Below are 17165 nucleotides of genomic sequence, written 5' to 3' on the forward strand. Positions count from 1 at the left end.
TATCAGGATCTCGCTGGTTTGCTTTTGTTTTTATCGGCCTGGGCCATTGGAGGAACTCCTTATCCTGGATGGCCATGAGCACTTCGGCTTTAGAGGCATTGAGAGGGGTCGGCTTCTCTGGAACCCACGGAAGGAGTGGCCTCTATTCTGAGACCCATGGAGGGAGAGGTCTTTGGTCCCTTCGCTCCCAGGGTTGTTTGTAAGGCTCAGGCCTCTTGCCGTGCTTTTTATCGTGCCTCTCCGGTCTCCCTTCCTCCGGTGCTTTCTCCTTATCTGTCGCTCCCCTGGCGAACCTGCTTGTCACCAAAGCATCATCCTGCCTTATGTATTTCTCAGCCCGCTTCATCAGCTTGGCCAGTGAGGTCGAAGGCTTCCTGCTCAATGAGCCAAAGAACTCGGCAGAGGTCGTCCCCTTCTGCATGACTTCCACCGCCCTTCCCTCGTCGAGCTCGGGAATCTGCAGGGCCTCCGTATTGAAACGAGCGACGTACTCCCTGAGTGATTTGTCTCTCCTGTGCCTGATCGTCTCCAGGTAGCTTGTCTTTCTATCTGCGGGCACCCCGACGATAAACTGGTTGATGAAGCGAGTGGCCAGATCTCCAAAGCTTCTGACGCTTTCGGTCTCAAGGCTGTTGAACCATGCCCACGCTGGCCCTGAGAGCGTCGTAGGGAATACCTTGCACATCAAGGCATTTGAGAGAGTTTGCAGCTCCATGAAGGTCTTATAATTCAAGACATGCTCCCGGGGGTTCCCAGCTCCGTCGTACGCGGCCATAGGCGGCATTATAAATTTCTTTGGGACGGTCTCCTGCTGCACCCACTTTGAGAAGGGTGAAGAGGTAGGTAGAAGAGTTTGGCCGGAGTCCTTCGCCCCCAACTCGGCGAAAAGCTGCTCTCTCATCTTTTGCAACTTTTGGTCTACACTCTCCGCTTCTTGCTTGGGTTTCTTCTCCTGGCAGTACTCCTCCCATGCCTCGCTCTCCATCCTTCCAGTTGTTCAGGCGGAATAACTATCGACTTCATCATTCTCGATCAACTCTCTCACCTTCCTTCCGTGAACCCTTGTTTCCGGTTCTTCTTCTTCCCCAGCTCTTCTCCCCCTTTCTCCGGTTTCTCGACTAGTTGTTTGGAGATGGTTGAGGGTTATTGGTCTGGGGCTCCTCTACCATTGGCAATACGTTTGCTGGGGTGCTAAGGCCCCGTTGCTGCATTATCTGCCCCAGCCAGTGGGCGGTGTTTTGTAGTTGGAGGGCAATGGTTTGGAGGTCCTGGTTGGACAAGGTAGCGGCGGAAGCATTCCCTGCCAGGCTTGGCGAGGGGTTGAAAGGGATAGGTGGTTGATTTTTTGGAGTTGTAGAACTGGAAAAGGAGAACTGCTGCCCCTCTTGGGCAGAGCTCAGGTCATTTGGAGTGACGTTGTTTTCATTGTGATTAGCCATCGTGGATCTCAATGGGTTTGTTTAGAGTGGAACTCCGGTGATGAAAAGATCTCCTTCGTTCCCACAGACGGCGCCAATTGATGATCTGAGATCCAGAAAATAGGGTTTTACAATGGGTTCTGTAAAACTGAAAAAAGCTTGGGCCTAGAGAAGAGTCTTTCTTCCTCTTTATCTATTTCCTTTTGTCCGCTAGTGACGTATAACAAATTGTCTATCATTGGGCCACCTGCCCCTGCCATGCTGATAAGGTATTTCATGGTTTTAAGTATGAAGATTTAATGAGTTTTTGCATGAAAAGTCTTTGGAGGAAAACCCAGGTTCGGCCGCCGAAAGTCAAGTTCGGCCGCCGAATATGCATGCGTTTTGGAGGCACGTTAGGCCCCCGAAAGCATGAGCGAGGGAAGTCCAGGTTCGGCCGCCGAAAGTCAAGTTCGGCCGCCGAACATGGCATGCATGCGGAGGCACTTTCGGCCCCCGAACGTGGTCTGGCCAGCCACTATAAAAGGGGCACTTAGCCGAAATGGGCGAGCTTTCTCCCATTTTCGGCCACAGCTAGCTTCCGACCTCCCTCTCCCCAGATCTAGTGTTCTTCCTTCAAATCCCCACCATTTTTTCTTGAGTTTTAAGCTTGCATTGAAGGTTTTGAACTTTTGAAACAAGTTTTGGAGCTTTGGGAACTCAGGAGCTCATTTTCGTGGATCTCCAAGTTTAGGTCGTCTCCCTCTCGATCTTCAAGAGGTAAGAGCCGATCTTAAGCTCCTTATGTGTTTTAAGTAAGTTTTAAGTTGTTTTATGGGGTAGAATGGCATGTATAGGGTTGTATGAGTTTTTAAGCAAATGTTAGGTTTTATGTGATTTGTGAACAATGTGGCATGTTTGAGTATGTTTGAAGTGTTGTAGTTGGGGTATATGTTGTTTGAGGCCCCTAGGAACTTGTATGCATGTTTTAGAACAAGTTTATGCATGATTGGTGAGTTTGGAGGCAAAAATGCATAAGGGAGCCAAGTTTCTGCCCTTTGGCAGAAACCAGGTTCGGCAGCCGAAGGAGCTTTCGGCCGCCGAACATGGCTGGGGAGGCAGGCCTTTCGGCTGCCGAAGTTGCCCCCGAAAAGAGACTTTCGTCTCTGTCTGGGACTTTCGGCCGCCGAAGGTGCCGCCGAACCTGCCTGACTTTCGGCTCTGGAGGGACTTTCGGCCGCCGAACCTGCCGCCGAAAGTGCCCTGTCCAGCCATTTCTTGCATGTTTTTATGTGATGTTTTCAGTCTGGGAGTTTCGGCCGCCGAAGGTGCCGCCGAACCTGCCTGACTTTCGGCTCTGGAGGGACTTTCGGCCGCCGAACCTGCCGCCGAAAGTGCCCTGTCCAGCCATTTCTTGCATGTTTTTATGTGATGTTTTCAGGATGTTTTAGGGGGTTTTTGGGGAGTATGTTAGAGTTATGTTCATGTATGTTTGGTCCCTCATTGGAGTCCACCTGTGTAGGTTCGGACCCGAGGAACCGAGGACCCCAGCAGTGAGCCAGCTGCTACAGAGTTTGTCAGAGCTAGCCAGAGGTGAGTGGAATAAACCTTAAGTTTTAAAATAAATGAAACATGAATTTTGAGCATGATCCATGCATCATGAATGCCATGAGATATAGTAGGTTGTTTGCATTAGTATTCACGAATATGTTGCATTGCATTTATGATGTTGATGTGGATTGGTTATTGGATGACCCTTTAGTCCTCATATGATATGATGATGCTACGGCATGAGATATGGTATGGAAGTCCAGGTTGTACCCATTCTACGTCCCTGGCACGATGTAAGAGAAATTCCAGGTTGTACCCATTCTACGTCCCTGGCACATTGGTATGTTATGATATGTTATGATAAGGGAAAGACCGGTTGTACCCATTCTATGTCCCTGGCACATTGGTATGTTATGATATGTTATGATAAGGGAAAGACCGGTTGTACCCATTCTACGTCCCGGCACAGTTGGACTATGTAAAGGACTATTGGTGACAATACCATCCGAGATGTGATTTGTTGTGATGTGTTGCATTACATAATGGCATGAGATTTTTAAATATATGTTTTCATTATTCTGCTCACTGGGCTTTGTAGCTCACCCCTCTCCCCTAACCCCAGATGTGCAGGTACAGGGTAGACCAGGAGGTTAGCCAGAGTTTTGAAGTATGTGTATGTAATAGTTAGATGGTGGACATGACATTTGTATTATGATGTAACGTAAGAGATTACAGTATGTATGTAATGAGGTATATTGAGGTTATAGATGTGCTTGACCCTATGAGTATTGTAATCCCTTTTGATGCATGGTCTTAGATATTTGATGTTTATGTTTAAGCCAACTCATCTCATGTTGTATCGCCCGTTGGGGCATTGATGAGATCCCATAGAGGGATCACGATTATGATCAGGACTATGTACATGTATGTTCAGGTTGATTTGGATGCCTTTAAGGAAAAGTTAATTTTTTATGCATGTTGTTGATCATGTATGGGATTATACAGGTTTCCAGGATGTATGTTTGGCTTGCTACGGGTCCTGGCGGCTTTAAGTCGACCCGGATCCTAGCGCCGGTAGCGGTCCGATTTTCGGGTCGTTACAGAATGGTATCAGAGCCCTAGGTTCATAGGATCGGACCTAGAGTGTCGGGCTCATAGATGTTCTAGAAGGTCAATGTAATACCCGGCTCGAGTCCGGCATCGGAATTCCTGTAGTCCGGTGGAATCTTGGGTGTCGGACCCTCGAGAAGGGTAATGCATATGTTTTCCAAGGTATTTTCACTTGTTTTCATGTTTTGAAGTGTGAAAAGCATTGAGTGTTGAAAGAAAAGCAACAAGGGAGAAATGCAAAGGTTCGGCCGCCGAAGGGTACTTTCGGCCGCCGAACATTGCATGGTTGCGGCTTAACGTTCGGCTGCCGAAGGTGGTCTGGCCAGCCACCTATAAAAGGGCCAAAGGTCGGTGAGAGGAGGGTATTTTCTCCTCCACTTGCAGCCAGAGGTGAGTTTCAGCCTCTCCTACGTTGACTTTCATGTTTTCCATGATTTTCATCAAATCTTTCAAGAGTTTTAAGAGTTTTGGTGATTTAGGAAGGTTTTGAGCAAAAGAACCAAGGTTTGAAGCTTGGAGCTTTGGAAGAGCTTTTCTTCATATCTCCACGTTAGGATCCTTCATCCTCAAGTTCTTTACGAGGTAAGTGAAGATCCTGAGCTTCTTTGATGATTTTGCAAGGTTTTATAAAGTTTGTATGGGTAGTATGCATGTTTAGGTTTAGGTGAGGTTTTGGTGATTTGTGGTGTTCCAGCATGTGTAAGTGTTATGTGCTATGTTTGTTTGGGGTTTTAGGGTAGTTTGAGACCCCTTTGGGCATATCTATGTGTATATGCTAGTTGGGAGTAGTTGCTATGCATGTTTGTAGGTTTTTGGGCAAAGTTTGCATGAAACAGAGCAGGGTTCTGTCCTTCGGGCAAAACCAGGTTCGGCCGCCGAAGGAAGGTTCGGCCGCCGAACCCTTTGTGGAGGCAGTTCGGCTGCCAAAGGTTGCCCCCGAAAGCAAGGCTTTCGGTTTAGAAAGAGCCTTTCGGCCGCCGAAAGAGGGAGTTCGGCCGCCGAAAGTGTGTGAGTTTCGTCTCTGGACGAGACCTTCGGCCGCCGAAGGTGCCGCCGAACATGCATGAGTTTCGTCTCTGGAGTGGGGTTTCGGCCGCCGAACCTGCCGCCGAAAGTGCCCTGTCCAGCTTTCTTTTGCATGGTTTATGTGAGGTTTGAGGTTTGTTTAGAGGGGTTTTTGGGGAGTTTCTTAGAGATGTTCTTGAGTGAGTTTGGTCCCTCATTTGAGTCCACCTGTGTAGGTACGGACCAGAGGAATCAGGGCAATCAGCAGTGAGTCCAGTGTCAGAACCTGCAGAGTCAGTGCAGAGATAACCAGGTGAGTGGAACTTAACGTAATGTTTTAATCTGAGAACTGAATATTTTATCATGCTTCATGCATCATGAATATGCTTTAGGGTGAGTGCATTAGTGTACACAAAGATGATGCATTGCATTTATCCTTGTACTTGGCATTGCTCCTTGTACATTGCTTATGTGAGACGGCACGGACTTCGTGAGGATTCATTAGCCCTCAGAGGAAGACCTGGAACAGCCCTACGGGGACCAGGCACAACAGAAAGACCTGGAACAGCCCTACGGGGACCAGGCACATGGTACTTAGGTACCCCAGATTAGATAGAGGGATTTTTGATCCGTCCGGCCGAGGTGATGTGCTTATATGTTGCATTCCATGAGAGCATGTTTTATCACCTATTATTTTATTATTCTACTCACTGGGCTATCGTAGCTCATCCCTCTCCCCTAACTCCAGTTGTGCAGGTTCAGAGGTCAGAGAGAACTCAGCAGAGTACAGGAAGAGTACAGAGTTTTGTAATAGCTAGCGTGGACATGTCATTGTATAGAGATAGTGTATCTGTATAGAATGGTGTTTGATTTATAAGACTTGTAATCCCTTTGTAGCGTCACATGATCAGTTTATGTATGTTTCTTTATTATTGTATGTTTATGAGCAAAACCAGGCTTAACATGATGAGTTTGATCCGCCTAGGGCCATGAGGAGCTCTAGTAGGGATTAGTAGAGAATAGAAAGATTGCATGCACAGGTTAAGCCTTGGAATGAAGAAAAGTTTTATGTGTTTTACAGCAAATGTATGATCATGTGTGGGATTCTACAGGTATACACAGGATAGCAGGCTTACTACGGGTCCCGGCGACCTTAAGTCGATCTGGATCCTAGTGCCGGTGGCAGTTCGGTTTCCGGGCTGTTACAGATTGGTATCAGAGCCCTAGGTTCACATGGTCGGACCTATAGAGAGAGAGTTGGGCTCAGAGAGAGGTTTAGTAGGTCAAGCACCATAGGAAAAACATGTCCACTAGGATAGGATGTCAGTCCTGTCGCTATCTGCTGATGTGCTATGCCATGAGTTATGCATGTGCATGTTTTTGATGTGTTGCTGATGTGTTATGTGATTTGTTGTTTTCCAGAGAGTGAAGATGCGAGGAACTCGTCGATCCGCGAGATTGACTGGAGTCCCACCTGTAAGTGAGGGTACAGCTGCTCGTCCACCTGCCTTGCCAAGGGCAAGATCTCACCGATCAAGCAGGGAAGGAACGTCACGAGACCCTAGAAGGTCTTCTGACGAGAGCAGGAGAGGTGTGATGGAAGAAGATCAGAGTAGAGGTGTAAGCATGGGTGTAGGAAGGTCAGAAGAAGGTATGGGGGAATCCCAGGGAGGCATGCAGGCCTCGGGGTTTGGCTATCCACCCTTTTCACAGGGTCCAGAGTATCCGATGGGAGGCACGTCGGATTACTCCAGCTTTGCCCCATATCCACCCTACATGCCCTATATGCCCTATCCTTCCTTTTATCCACCATATCACATGTATCCACCTCCACCTGTTCATCCAAGTCCAGTACAGCCTGAAGTGAGGGAACCAGTTCCTCCACCACCACCTCCTGAACCAGTAGCCCCTGTTGTGGAAGCACAGCAACCCAGTTCTTCAGGGGGAAGTAAGGTGAAGATGACCGAGTACTTAAAGTTGGATGCTCCTAAATTCAATACAGGAGATGATCCCTTTGAGTATCTCAGTGCAGTCAGAATGATAACAAGTGAGTTGGGAGCTGATGATGGTAGAGCCATTGAGATGGCAGGGTTCACGTTAAAGTGTAAGAAAGCTAGAGAATGGTTCAAGAACTATGTGGACCCGAGACTGGAGAGTATGACATGGGAAGAGTTCGCCAACGAATTTGCTGGATGGGCTTTTCCTGACAGTTCCAGGGAACTAAAGGTTGTGGAGTTTGAGCAGTTGAGACAGCTGGAGGAGATGAGTGTTGATGAATATACAGATAAGTTCCTGGAATTGTTGCCATATGTCGGTCAGGCATATGATACCGATCAGAAGAAGGCAAAGAGATATGCCACAAGGCTTCATCCCAGGTATTTCTCTTTGATTCTTCATGCGGAGAAGGAAAGTTTCCACTCTATTGTGGACGCTGCTAGAAAGATGGAGGCCAGTGCGATAAGTCAAGGTGTCTTCAAGGCACAGTCTTCTGGTGTTAAACCAGGTTCCTCCTCACAGGGTACAGCAAGTGCAAGTAAGAAGAGATGGGAGAAATTCAGAGGAAAGAGAGGCAAGTTCTGGAACAGGCTTAAATCGGGTCTGGGAATGAGTAGTGGCTCCAGTTCTGGCGCAGATTTTCCGGTGTGTAAGAGGTGTGGCAAACAACATAGAGGAGCTTGTCAGTTGGGATCCACAGCCTGCTATAGATGTGGGCAGGAGGGACATTATGCACGAGAATGTCCTCAGGCGACTTTAGTTGCACCATCCCAGCAGATGAGTACGGGCAGTGTAGTCCAGCCAGTAGCTTCAGCCATTCCACCAAGCAGTGGTAGAGGAAGAGGAAGAGGGGCAGCCTCTTCATCAGGGATGGGTTCCCGAGGTGCAGGTCCGTCAGCCCCAGCACGGATTTTCACCCTGACTCAGCAGGAGGCAGACACGTCGAACACGGTGGTGTCAGGTAATCTCATCATTGGGTGTTCCGAGGTGTATGCTTTAATGGACCCCGGTGCTTCTCACTCTTTCATTTCGTCTAGAGCTGCAGAGAGGTTGGGTCTGATAGTGTCTGAGTTAGAGTGTCCTCTATGGGTCAGTGGACCCAAATGTGATCCATCTTTGGCAGAGTCAGTCTGTCGGTTCAGTCCCGTGTTACAGGAAGAGTACAGAGTTTTGTAATAGCTAGCGTGGACATGTCATTGTATAGAGATAGTGTATATGTATAGAATGGTGTTTGATTTATAAGACTTGTAATCCCTTTGTAGCGTCACATGATCAGTTTATGTATGTTTCTTTATTATTGTATGTTTATGAGCAAAACCAGGCTTAACATGATGAGTTTGATCCGCCTAGGGCCATGAGGAGCTCTAGTAGGGATTAGTAGAGAATAGAAAGATTGCATGCACAGGTTAAGCCTTGGAATGAAGAAAAGTTTTATGTGTTTTACAGCAAATGTATGATCATGTGTGGGATTCTACAGGTATACACAGGATAGCAGGCTTACTACGGGTCCCGGCGACCTTAAGTCGATCTGGATCCTAGTGCCGGTGGCAGTTCGGTTTCCGGGCTGTTACAGTCAAGCACAATAGGAAGGTCATGTCCACTAGGATAGGATGTGGAGTCCTGTCTTGCCATGATGATATGCTATGCTATGTGATGTATGTGATGAGGGTTCATGTGTGCCCACATGAACCATATGATGCTAATGCTTGTATGATGTGTTCTGTTTTTCAGAAGATAGGATGAGGGGAACTCGTCGATCGGCAAGATTGACTGGAGTGCCACCTGAGGATGAGGGCACGAGCGCCCGTCCTCCCACATTGCCTAGGGCAATGTCTTGTAGAGCCAACAGAGAAAGAGTGTCAAGGGACCCTAGAAGGTCTTTTGACGCTAGCAGAAGGGGGACTGATAGAGGAGGAAGTTCTTCAGATGTGAGGGAGGTTATGGAAGAGGATCAGAGGAGGGATGGGAACCTGGATGTGAGCATGGAGGAAGAAGGGACAGGGGAGTCTCAGGGAGGCGTTCAGGCCTCGGGGTATGGTTTTCCACCCCATTATCCACCCTTCCCACAGGGTTCAGGGTATCCGATGGGAGGTACATCGGATTACTCCAGCTTTAACCCCTACCCTACCTACATGCCCTATCCACCTTTCTATCCACCTTACACACATTACCCAGCTTATCCACCCTCACCCTTCTACCCAAACCCGGCAAACCCCACCTCGGGGAATGCTGCACCTCCACCTCCACCACCTACAGAACCAGCAGCCCCAGTTACTCAACCTCCTAGACCTAGCTCAGTTGATGGGAGCAAGGTAAAGATGACAGATTACCTCAAGCTAGATGCTCCCAAATACAAGTCAGGGGATGACCCCTTTGAGTATCTGAGAGTAGTGAAGACAATAACTGATGAGCTAGGGGCAAGTGACAGCAGGGCCATTCAGATGGCAGGGTTCACCTTAAAGTGCAAGAAGGCACGGGAATGGTTCAAGTGTTATGTGGACCCGAGACTAGACGGTATGACATGGGAAGAATTTGCGAATGAGTTCGCTGGATGGGCTTTTCCAGACAGTTCCAGAGAACTGAAGATGATTGAGTTTGAGCAACTGAGGCAGTCAGAGCACATGGGTGTAGAGGAGTTCACGGATAAATTCTTAGAGCTATTGCCTTTTTCAGGGCAAGCTCTAGATACAGATACGAAGAAAGCCAAGAAGTATGTTATGAAGCTGCATTCCAGGTACTCCTCGTTGGTTCAGTCAGCTGAGAGAGAAAGTTTCCACACTGTGGTAGATATGACTCGAAGAATGGAAGCAAGTGCTATAGTTGAGGGGTCAGTGAGGCAGTCAGTGACCCAGCCTTCAGGGGTTAAGACCCCAGGCAGAGGAGGACCAGGGTTCTCTTCTCAGAGCTCAGGAAAGAAGAGGTGGGATAACACCACCAGGAAGCCGAAGAAGAATAAGTTTTGGAGCAAGTTGAAATCCGGTCTGGGATTTGGCGGTGGCTCGAGCTCAGGCTCAGATGGTACAGAATGCCAGAGATGTGGAAGACCACACAGGGGAGTGTGTCGAGCTGGGACTAACACATGTTTCAGATGTGGACAGGAGGGACACATGGCTCGGGATTGTCCTAGAGCGCCTTTTATGGGTCAGCCCCAGCAGACAGCTTCTGGTAGTGTGGCACAGCCAGCAGTTCCAGCCACGACTCAGGGCAGTGGCAGAGGTAGAGGGAGAGGAGCAGCCTCTTCTTCTGGTTCCCGAGGTGAAGGTCCATCAGCTCCAGCCAGGATCTTCACCATGACTCAGCAGGAGGCTAACACATCCAACACCGTGGTGTCAGGTAATCTCGTCATTGGGTGTTCTGATGTGTATGCATTAATGGACCCGGGTGCATCTCATTCTTTTATTGCTCCGAGAGCCGTTGAGAGGTTGGGTCTGATAGTCTCTGGGTTAGAGTGTCCCCTATGGGTCAGTGGACCCAAGTGTGACCTGTCAGTGGCAGTGTCAGTCTGCCAGTTCAGTCCAGTTTTTATTGAGGGAAGATGCCTCTCCGCCGACCTTGTGGTTCTAGATTTGACAGACTTTGACGTCATTCTAGGGATGGATTGGCTATCTACTCATGGTGCTACCTTGGACTGCAGGGACAAGGTAGTCAAGTTCAGAGATCAGAACGGGTCAGAGGTCGTCTTCAGAGGAGACAAGAGGGGCACACCTAGAGGTCTGATATCAGCCCTTCAGGCTCGTAGGTTGCTTAGGAAGGGATGTCAGGGGTACTTAGCTCATGTGAGAGAGCTAGACTGTAACAGCCCGGAAAACCGATACCCCTCTAGTAACGGCCCGAACCGTTCGGCACTAGGATCCAGATCGGCTTAAGGCCGCCTAGACCCGTAGTAAGCCTCTCTTAAACTCTGTGTACCTGCTAAAATCCCATACATGATCCGACTGGACTACTAACTGTTAAAACTTTACTTTCAAAACGACCAGACTTAACCTTTAAAACACTCTCTGTAGGTCCAATCATATGAACCAAAATGCTCAGATATACTAATCTGAACTAGCCTTCGGGCTATCTATAATACACCAGTGATGCGCTACCAAGTAACCTCCATGCCCTATGCGCTCTGCAGCATAGAACCCACTCTGTAAGGGTCAGCATATCATAAGTTAACTTGGCTACCATAGAGTCACAGGAATCAAACCTGGTCTTCTCTAATGGCCTCTCTATGGATCACAGGAATCAAACCTGGTCTTCCCTATGCACTGGTCTTGGGTCAAAGGAATTAATCCCTGTCTTCCCTCACAGTTATAATTCACTGGGTTTTCGAAACACAACATCTGCTAAGCCTGGTTTGACTCATTGCTCATTAAGAAACTGTAAAACAGGATACATGCATACACTAGGGATTATCATACACTAGACAATAGGCATAAGCACATTCTAGCACATTTATACATTAACTGATTAACTATTACATCACTTTTACATCTATCTCTTTAATTACATTACATCATGTCCACACTGTACTATTACACATGCAAGCTAAAGCATAACTCTGTTGCTTCTGCCCTTCCCAGCTACTCTGAACCTGCAAAACTGGGATTAAGGGAAAGGGATGAGCTACTAAAGCCCAGTGAGTAGAAACACTGAAAACAGTTCATTCATACGCACTATATATGAAAATGCATCACAAAACAACCATCTCAATATATCTCGGATTAGACATGACCCCAAAACTCCCTCGACGGGCTATTGAAGTCGCCTTGGTCCAATCCCCACTAAGGTAGACATGACCCCAAAAGTATCCTCTGTCAACACTGGCCCCTCCAAAGGAGCTACACAGGGCATTCCAACGTGTACTTGCCCAACTGACCTGACACAATGACAGGAGCCGAAGCTTAGGCTATTGGAGTCGCCTGGGTCCACCTAATCTCTGATCACATAATATGCAATGCTTCATATTCGTGATTCTAATGCAATCACCTTAATACATATCATAGCATTCATGATGCATGAACTATGCTAAAGCATTATGTTTTGTAATAAAAGAGTACGTTTAGTTCTACTCACCTCTGCTCCTCAAGCAGAAACCTGATTGACTCTGCAACTGCTAACCCTGACGACCTCCCTGAACTGTCGGGTCCAATCCTGAATCAAAAGAACTCGATTGAGGTGTCAAACATACTCTGACTAACTCTTAAATAACTTCCCAAAACCCCTCTAAAAGTTCATAAAACAATCACATAAAACATGCAAAGGAAAAGCTAGGCAGGACACTTTCGGCGGCACCTTCGGCGGCCGAACGTGCAGGACAGATCCGAAAGTCCATTCTTTCGGAGGCAACCTTAGGCAGCCGAAACTACCTCTTCAAGGGGTTCGGCGGCCGAATCTTCCCTTCGGCGGCCGAACCTGAGTTCATCCAGAACTCAGCTTCGTGCACAACCATCTCCTGCCAAGCACCAACTCTACACAATCATGCATACTCAACTCCTCAACTTGCATATACTTTGGTATCTGCTCAAAGGGGTCCAACACTATCTATTCACCCCAACAAAACAGCAACTATAACACATATACAAACACCAAAACATCTCCAAAACTCACTTTACCCCTAATCATGCAAACTCTACCCTTAACCTCTTTAAAAGCTGTTATAAACTCATTAAAACAAGTGTAAGACTTCACTTACCTCTTAAAAACAGAAGAGGAACAGCCAACTCAGCAACTCCTCCTCCAAAGCTTCAAACCCTCACAACTCTTCTTTTCTCTCAAAAACGTTCAAATCCTTTGCAAATGACCAAACCCTCTGCATAAGCTGATTAAAGCTTGCAGAAGAGTCACAGGAGACGTGGCCTCACCTCAGGAAGTGAAAAGAAGGCAACCCTTATCCATTTCACCGACTGGAGGCGCTGATATAGAGGGCTGACCGACTCACCTTCGGCTGCCAAACCTGCATGCGAAACCATGCAACGTTCGGGGGCCGAACATGAACTTCGGAAGCCGAACATTGAGCACTTTCGGCGGCCGAACTTACATTCGGGGGCCGAACCTGGCCTTTGTCTCCAAAGCCTTTTCTCTGCAAAACTCATTCCTATTTCATTTAAAACCATTAAAATACTTAAAACACTTTCCTTTACCCTTGCTCTACCCTTCAAAGAAGGTCCACTACCAGAAATTCCACCGGACGGTAGGAATTCCGATGCCTGAACGAGCCGGGTATTACATTCTTCCCCCCTTAAAAACACATTCGTCCTCGAATGTTACAACAAACAAGAACAAACAAGATCTAAACTCCACAGCTTTCGCTGCGCTACTCTGATCCTTATTCCTTTTTCTCTTTATCTTTTGCTAACTCTCATCTGGTGATATCCAACACTCTGATCACACCAAAACCATAATCAGCTTTTATCAGAACAGCTAAGAGATCAACAACCGTAACTAGGACAACTTGGTACTTACTTACCAGCTTAAACTCACTATTTTACTGTTCTAGTAGATCAAAACCTTACGGATTCATCTTTCGTTTCCCACACCAATTCTGGAATATACCAGGGTGAAGTACTAAGTCAGATAAAACCTTATCTACCCCAACTTTCCACTTATGCGGATCACTCGTAGCTCGCTTTGCAGGTACCATTCTGTAGGGAAAGGAAAGGAAGCAATGGTTCCGCGTCCAGAGACCATTCTCATTCCCAACTCTACCTCCCTGACAGATGGTAGACCTGACAGCCTGCCTGGGAAACATCTAGAACTCACTAGAAAAGGCACTGAGGCTGATTCCCTGTCCTGACAAACTTGCTCACAAGAGCTAAAACAACCCTCAGATAACCTTTCCTGAAAACTATGAGCCTGCAGGGCTGACATCAACTTCTAGGCAGCTATACTCTGTCCCCCTAAAAGGACTACTCTGATCCATCTTCAACTATAAACTCTCCTACCTTGTCTCTGACGACACAGGTAGTACCATGAGTAATGCATCAATCCGCCCTAGAATGACATCACACAGTCCAATCTAGAACCAAAAGGTCAGCTGGATCGCATCTACTCACCACTAACGCTGAATTGAACTGACTGACTTTGCACCAGCTGGATCACACTCTCAGGTCCACTGACCCAAGGAAAACACTCTAAGCCCAGAAGTCATCAAACCCAATCTATCAACGGCTCACAACAACAAGGAAAGCGAAACACTGGGGTCCAGAACACTAGCATACACATCCAAACACTTTCAAGTGAACGTACCTGACGTCACCGTGTTTGCTGTGGCAACCTCTTACTGAGTCAGGATGAAGATCCAGCAAATGGAACTTCCCTCGGGAATCCTCAGAAAAAGTTACCCCTTTTTCCTTGTCTCAACTACCGCCTATTCCCAGACTAACTCTAACCTTTTTCTGATCTTACTTTCCTTTTCTTTTCCTCTAACTCTGATCTATCTCACTTTTCCTTTTGCTTTTAACTTACTTACTTACTCTGTTTTGAGAAAACAAATCTCACTATGCTTGGGTTTAAAGAAACCTGAAACATTATGATCTTAACGCAACGCTCTTCTTTCACTCTTTTCCGATTTACTTTCCTTTAGCGATTAACTTTTCTCTTACTCTCTATCTCTTTTACTTTTACTCTACACATGTCACTCTATTACATTATGTTCCTTTCAATCCTACTAGGATCCACAAAACAAAGATATACATCAAAACTCTCAAAAAGAGCATACCTGGCATCACTGGATCTGATGGGGCTATTCCCTGCTGAGCCTTTCTACTTGAAAAAGACCGCTGGGACCGAACCATCCAAGGCATCCTACGACACTCACGAATCACATGCCCCTTCTGACCACACCTATAACATCCTGTTGTTCCTGCCAGACAGATTCCCTTATGCAATCTACCACACCTCAAACATTGTGGCTTGCCTATGTCAGAACTTGGACCAACACTGCTATTCCCGAATTTCCTTTTCTTTGTCCCCTTAAGGCCTCTACCCTTTTTCTTAGGAGTTTTCCCCCACTTCACTCCTTTCCAGGAAGCTGTACTCCATAAGGAAGGATCATTCTCTCCTATCCTAGAATCCTTGGTCTGATCAAAACCTAAAGATTCATCATCCATATTCACTTGTACACCTACATCTTTTCGTTGAACATCCGCTTCTATCTCTCTCTTGTTTTCTGACGCTCTTTCTAGATTCATTCCTTCTCTATTGTCATCAAAAGATCCCTCAGACGGAGCAGACTCCACAGATCTACTCATCTTACCACTCTTCTAACTCTCCTCTAGCTCTCCTGAAGAACAACACATAAGAGCAAACATTAGCAAACATAGAGGTCATATGAAACACAGGAACTTACAATTATACATGCATACATACCTAACATTACTTCACATGTTTATATACATGGGCATTTCACATTAGCATGCAAACAACTTCCTATCTTAGTGGACATGCTTTTACTTATTGTGCTTTGCCTGACTATGACTTAAAAGCAACCTCTTTCCGATGTGGGATCTCTAATCCTTGAACAAACATGCTCAACACACCGTACTTAGGAGGCCCTATGCTCTGATACCACCTGTAACAGCCCGGAAAACCGATACCCCTCTAGTAACGGCCCGAACCGTTCGGCACTAGGATCCAGATCGGCTTAAGGCCGCCTAGACCCGTAGTAAGCCTCTCTTAAACTCTGTGTACCTGCTAAAATCCCATACATGATCCGACTGGACTACTAACTGTTAAAACTTTACTTTCAAAACGACCAGAATTAACCTTTAAAACACTCTCTGTAGGTCCAATCATATGAACCAAAATGCTCAGATATACTAATCTGAACTAGCCTTCGGGCTATCTATAATACACCAGTGATGCGCTACCAAGTAACCTCCATGCCCTATGCGCTCTGCAGCATAGAACCCACTCTGTAAGGGTCAGCATATCATAAGTTAACTTGGCTACCATAGAGTCACAGGAATCAAACCTGGTCTTCTCTAATGGCCTCTCTATGGATCACAGGAATCAAACCTGGTCTTCCCTATGCACTGGTCTTGGGTCAAAGGAATTAATCCCTGTCTTCCCTCACAGTTATAATTCACTGGGTTTTCGAAACACAACATCTGCTAAGCCTGGTTTGACTCATTGCTCATTAAGAAACTGTAAAACAGGATACATGCATACACTAGGGATTATCATACACTAGACAATAGGCATAAGCACATTCTAGCACATTTATACATTAACTGATTAACTATTACATCACTTTTACATCTATCTCTTTAATTACATTACATCATGTCCACACTGTACTATTACACATGCAAGCTAAAGCATAACTCTGTTGCTTCTGCCCTTCCCAGCTACTCTGAACCTGCAAAACTGGGATTAAGGGAAAGGGATGAGCTACTAAAGCCCAGTGAGTAGAAACACTGAAAACAGTTCATTCATACGCACTATATATGAAAATGCATCACAAAACAACCATCTCAATATATCTCGGATTAGACATGACCCCAAAACTCCCTCGACGGGCTATTGAAGTCGCCTTGGTCCAATCCCCACTAAGGTAGACATGACCCCAAAAGTACCCTCTGTCAACACTGGCCCCTCCAAAGGAGCTACACAGGGCATTCCAACGTGTACTTGCCCAACTGACCTGACACAATGACAGGAGCCGAAGCTTAGGCTATTGGAGTCGCCTGGGTCCACCTAATCTCTGATCACATAATATGCAATGCTTCATATTCGTGATTCTAATGCAATCACCTTAATACATATCATAGCATTCATGATGCATGAACTATGCTAAAGCATTATGTTTTGTAATAAAAGAGTACGTTTAGTTCTACTCACCTCTGCTCCTCAAGCAGAAACCTGATTGACTCTGCAACTGCTAACCCTGACGACCTCCCTGAACTGTCGGGTCCAATCCTGAATCAAAAGGACTCGATTGAGGTGTCAAACATACTCTGACTAACTCTTAAACAACTTCCCAAAACCCCTCTAAAAGTTCATAAAACAATCACATAAAACATGCAAAGGAAAAGCTAGGCAGGACACTTTCGGCGGCACCTTCGGCGGCCGAACGTGCAGGACAGATCCGAAAGTCCATTCTTTCGGAGGCAACCTTAG

General features: G+C 46.6%; 1 protein-coding gene across 1 annotated transcript in view; it reads right to left on the reverse strand.

Annotated features, from left to right (window-relative positions):
• The window catches only part of LOC110621571, a 41420-nt gene extending 26125 nt beyond the window's left edge, over positions 1–15295 (reverse strand). Inside the window, exon 1 of the mRNA XM_021765842.1 lies at positions 14943–15295. Coding sequence (XP_021621534.1) covers positions 14943–15295 — 353 coding nt within the window. The remainder of the gene's footprint in view (positions 1–14942) is intronic.
• Positions 15296–17165: the final 1870 nt, after the last annotated feature.

Source organism: Manihot esculenta, chromosome 8 (assembly GCF_001659605.2).
Source record: "Manihot esculenta cultivar AM560-2 chromosome 8, M.esculenta_v8, whole genome shotgun sequence".
NCBI classification, from domain to species: Eukaryota; Viridiplantae; Streptophyta; class Magnoliopsida; order Malpighiales; family Euphorbiaceae; genus Manihot; species Manihot esculenta.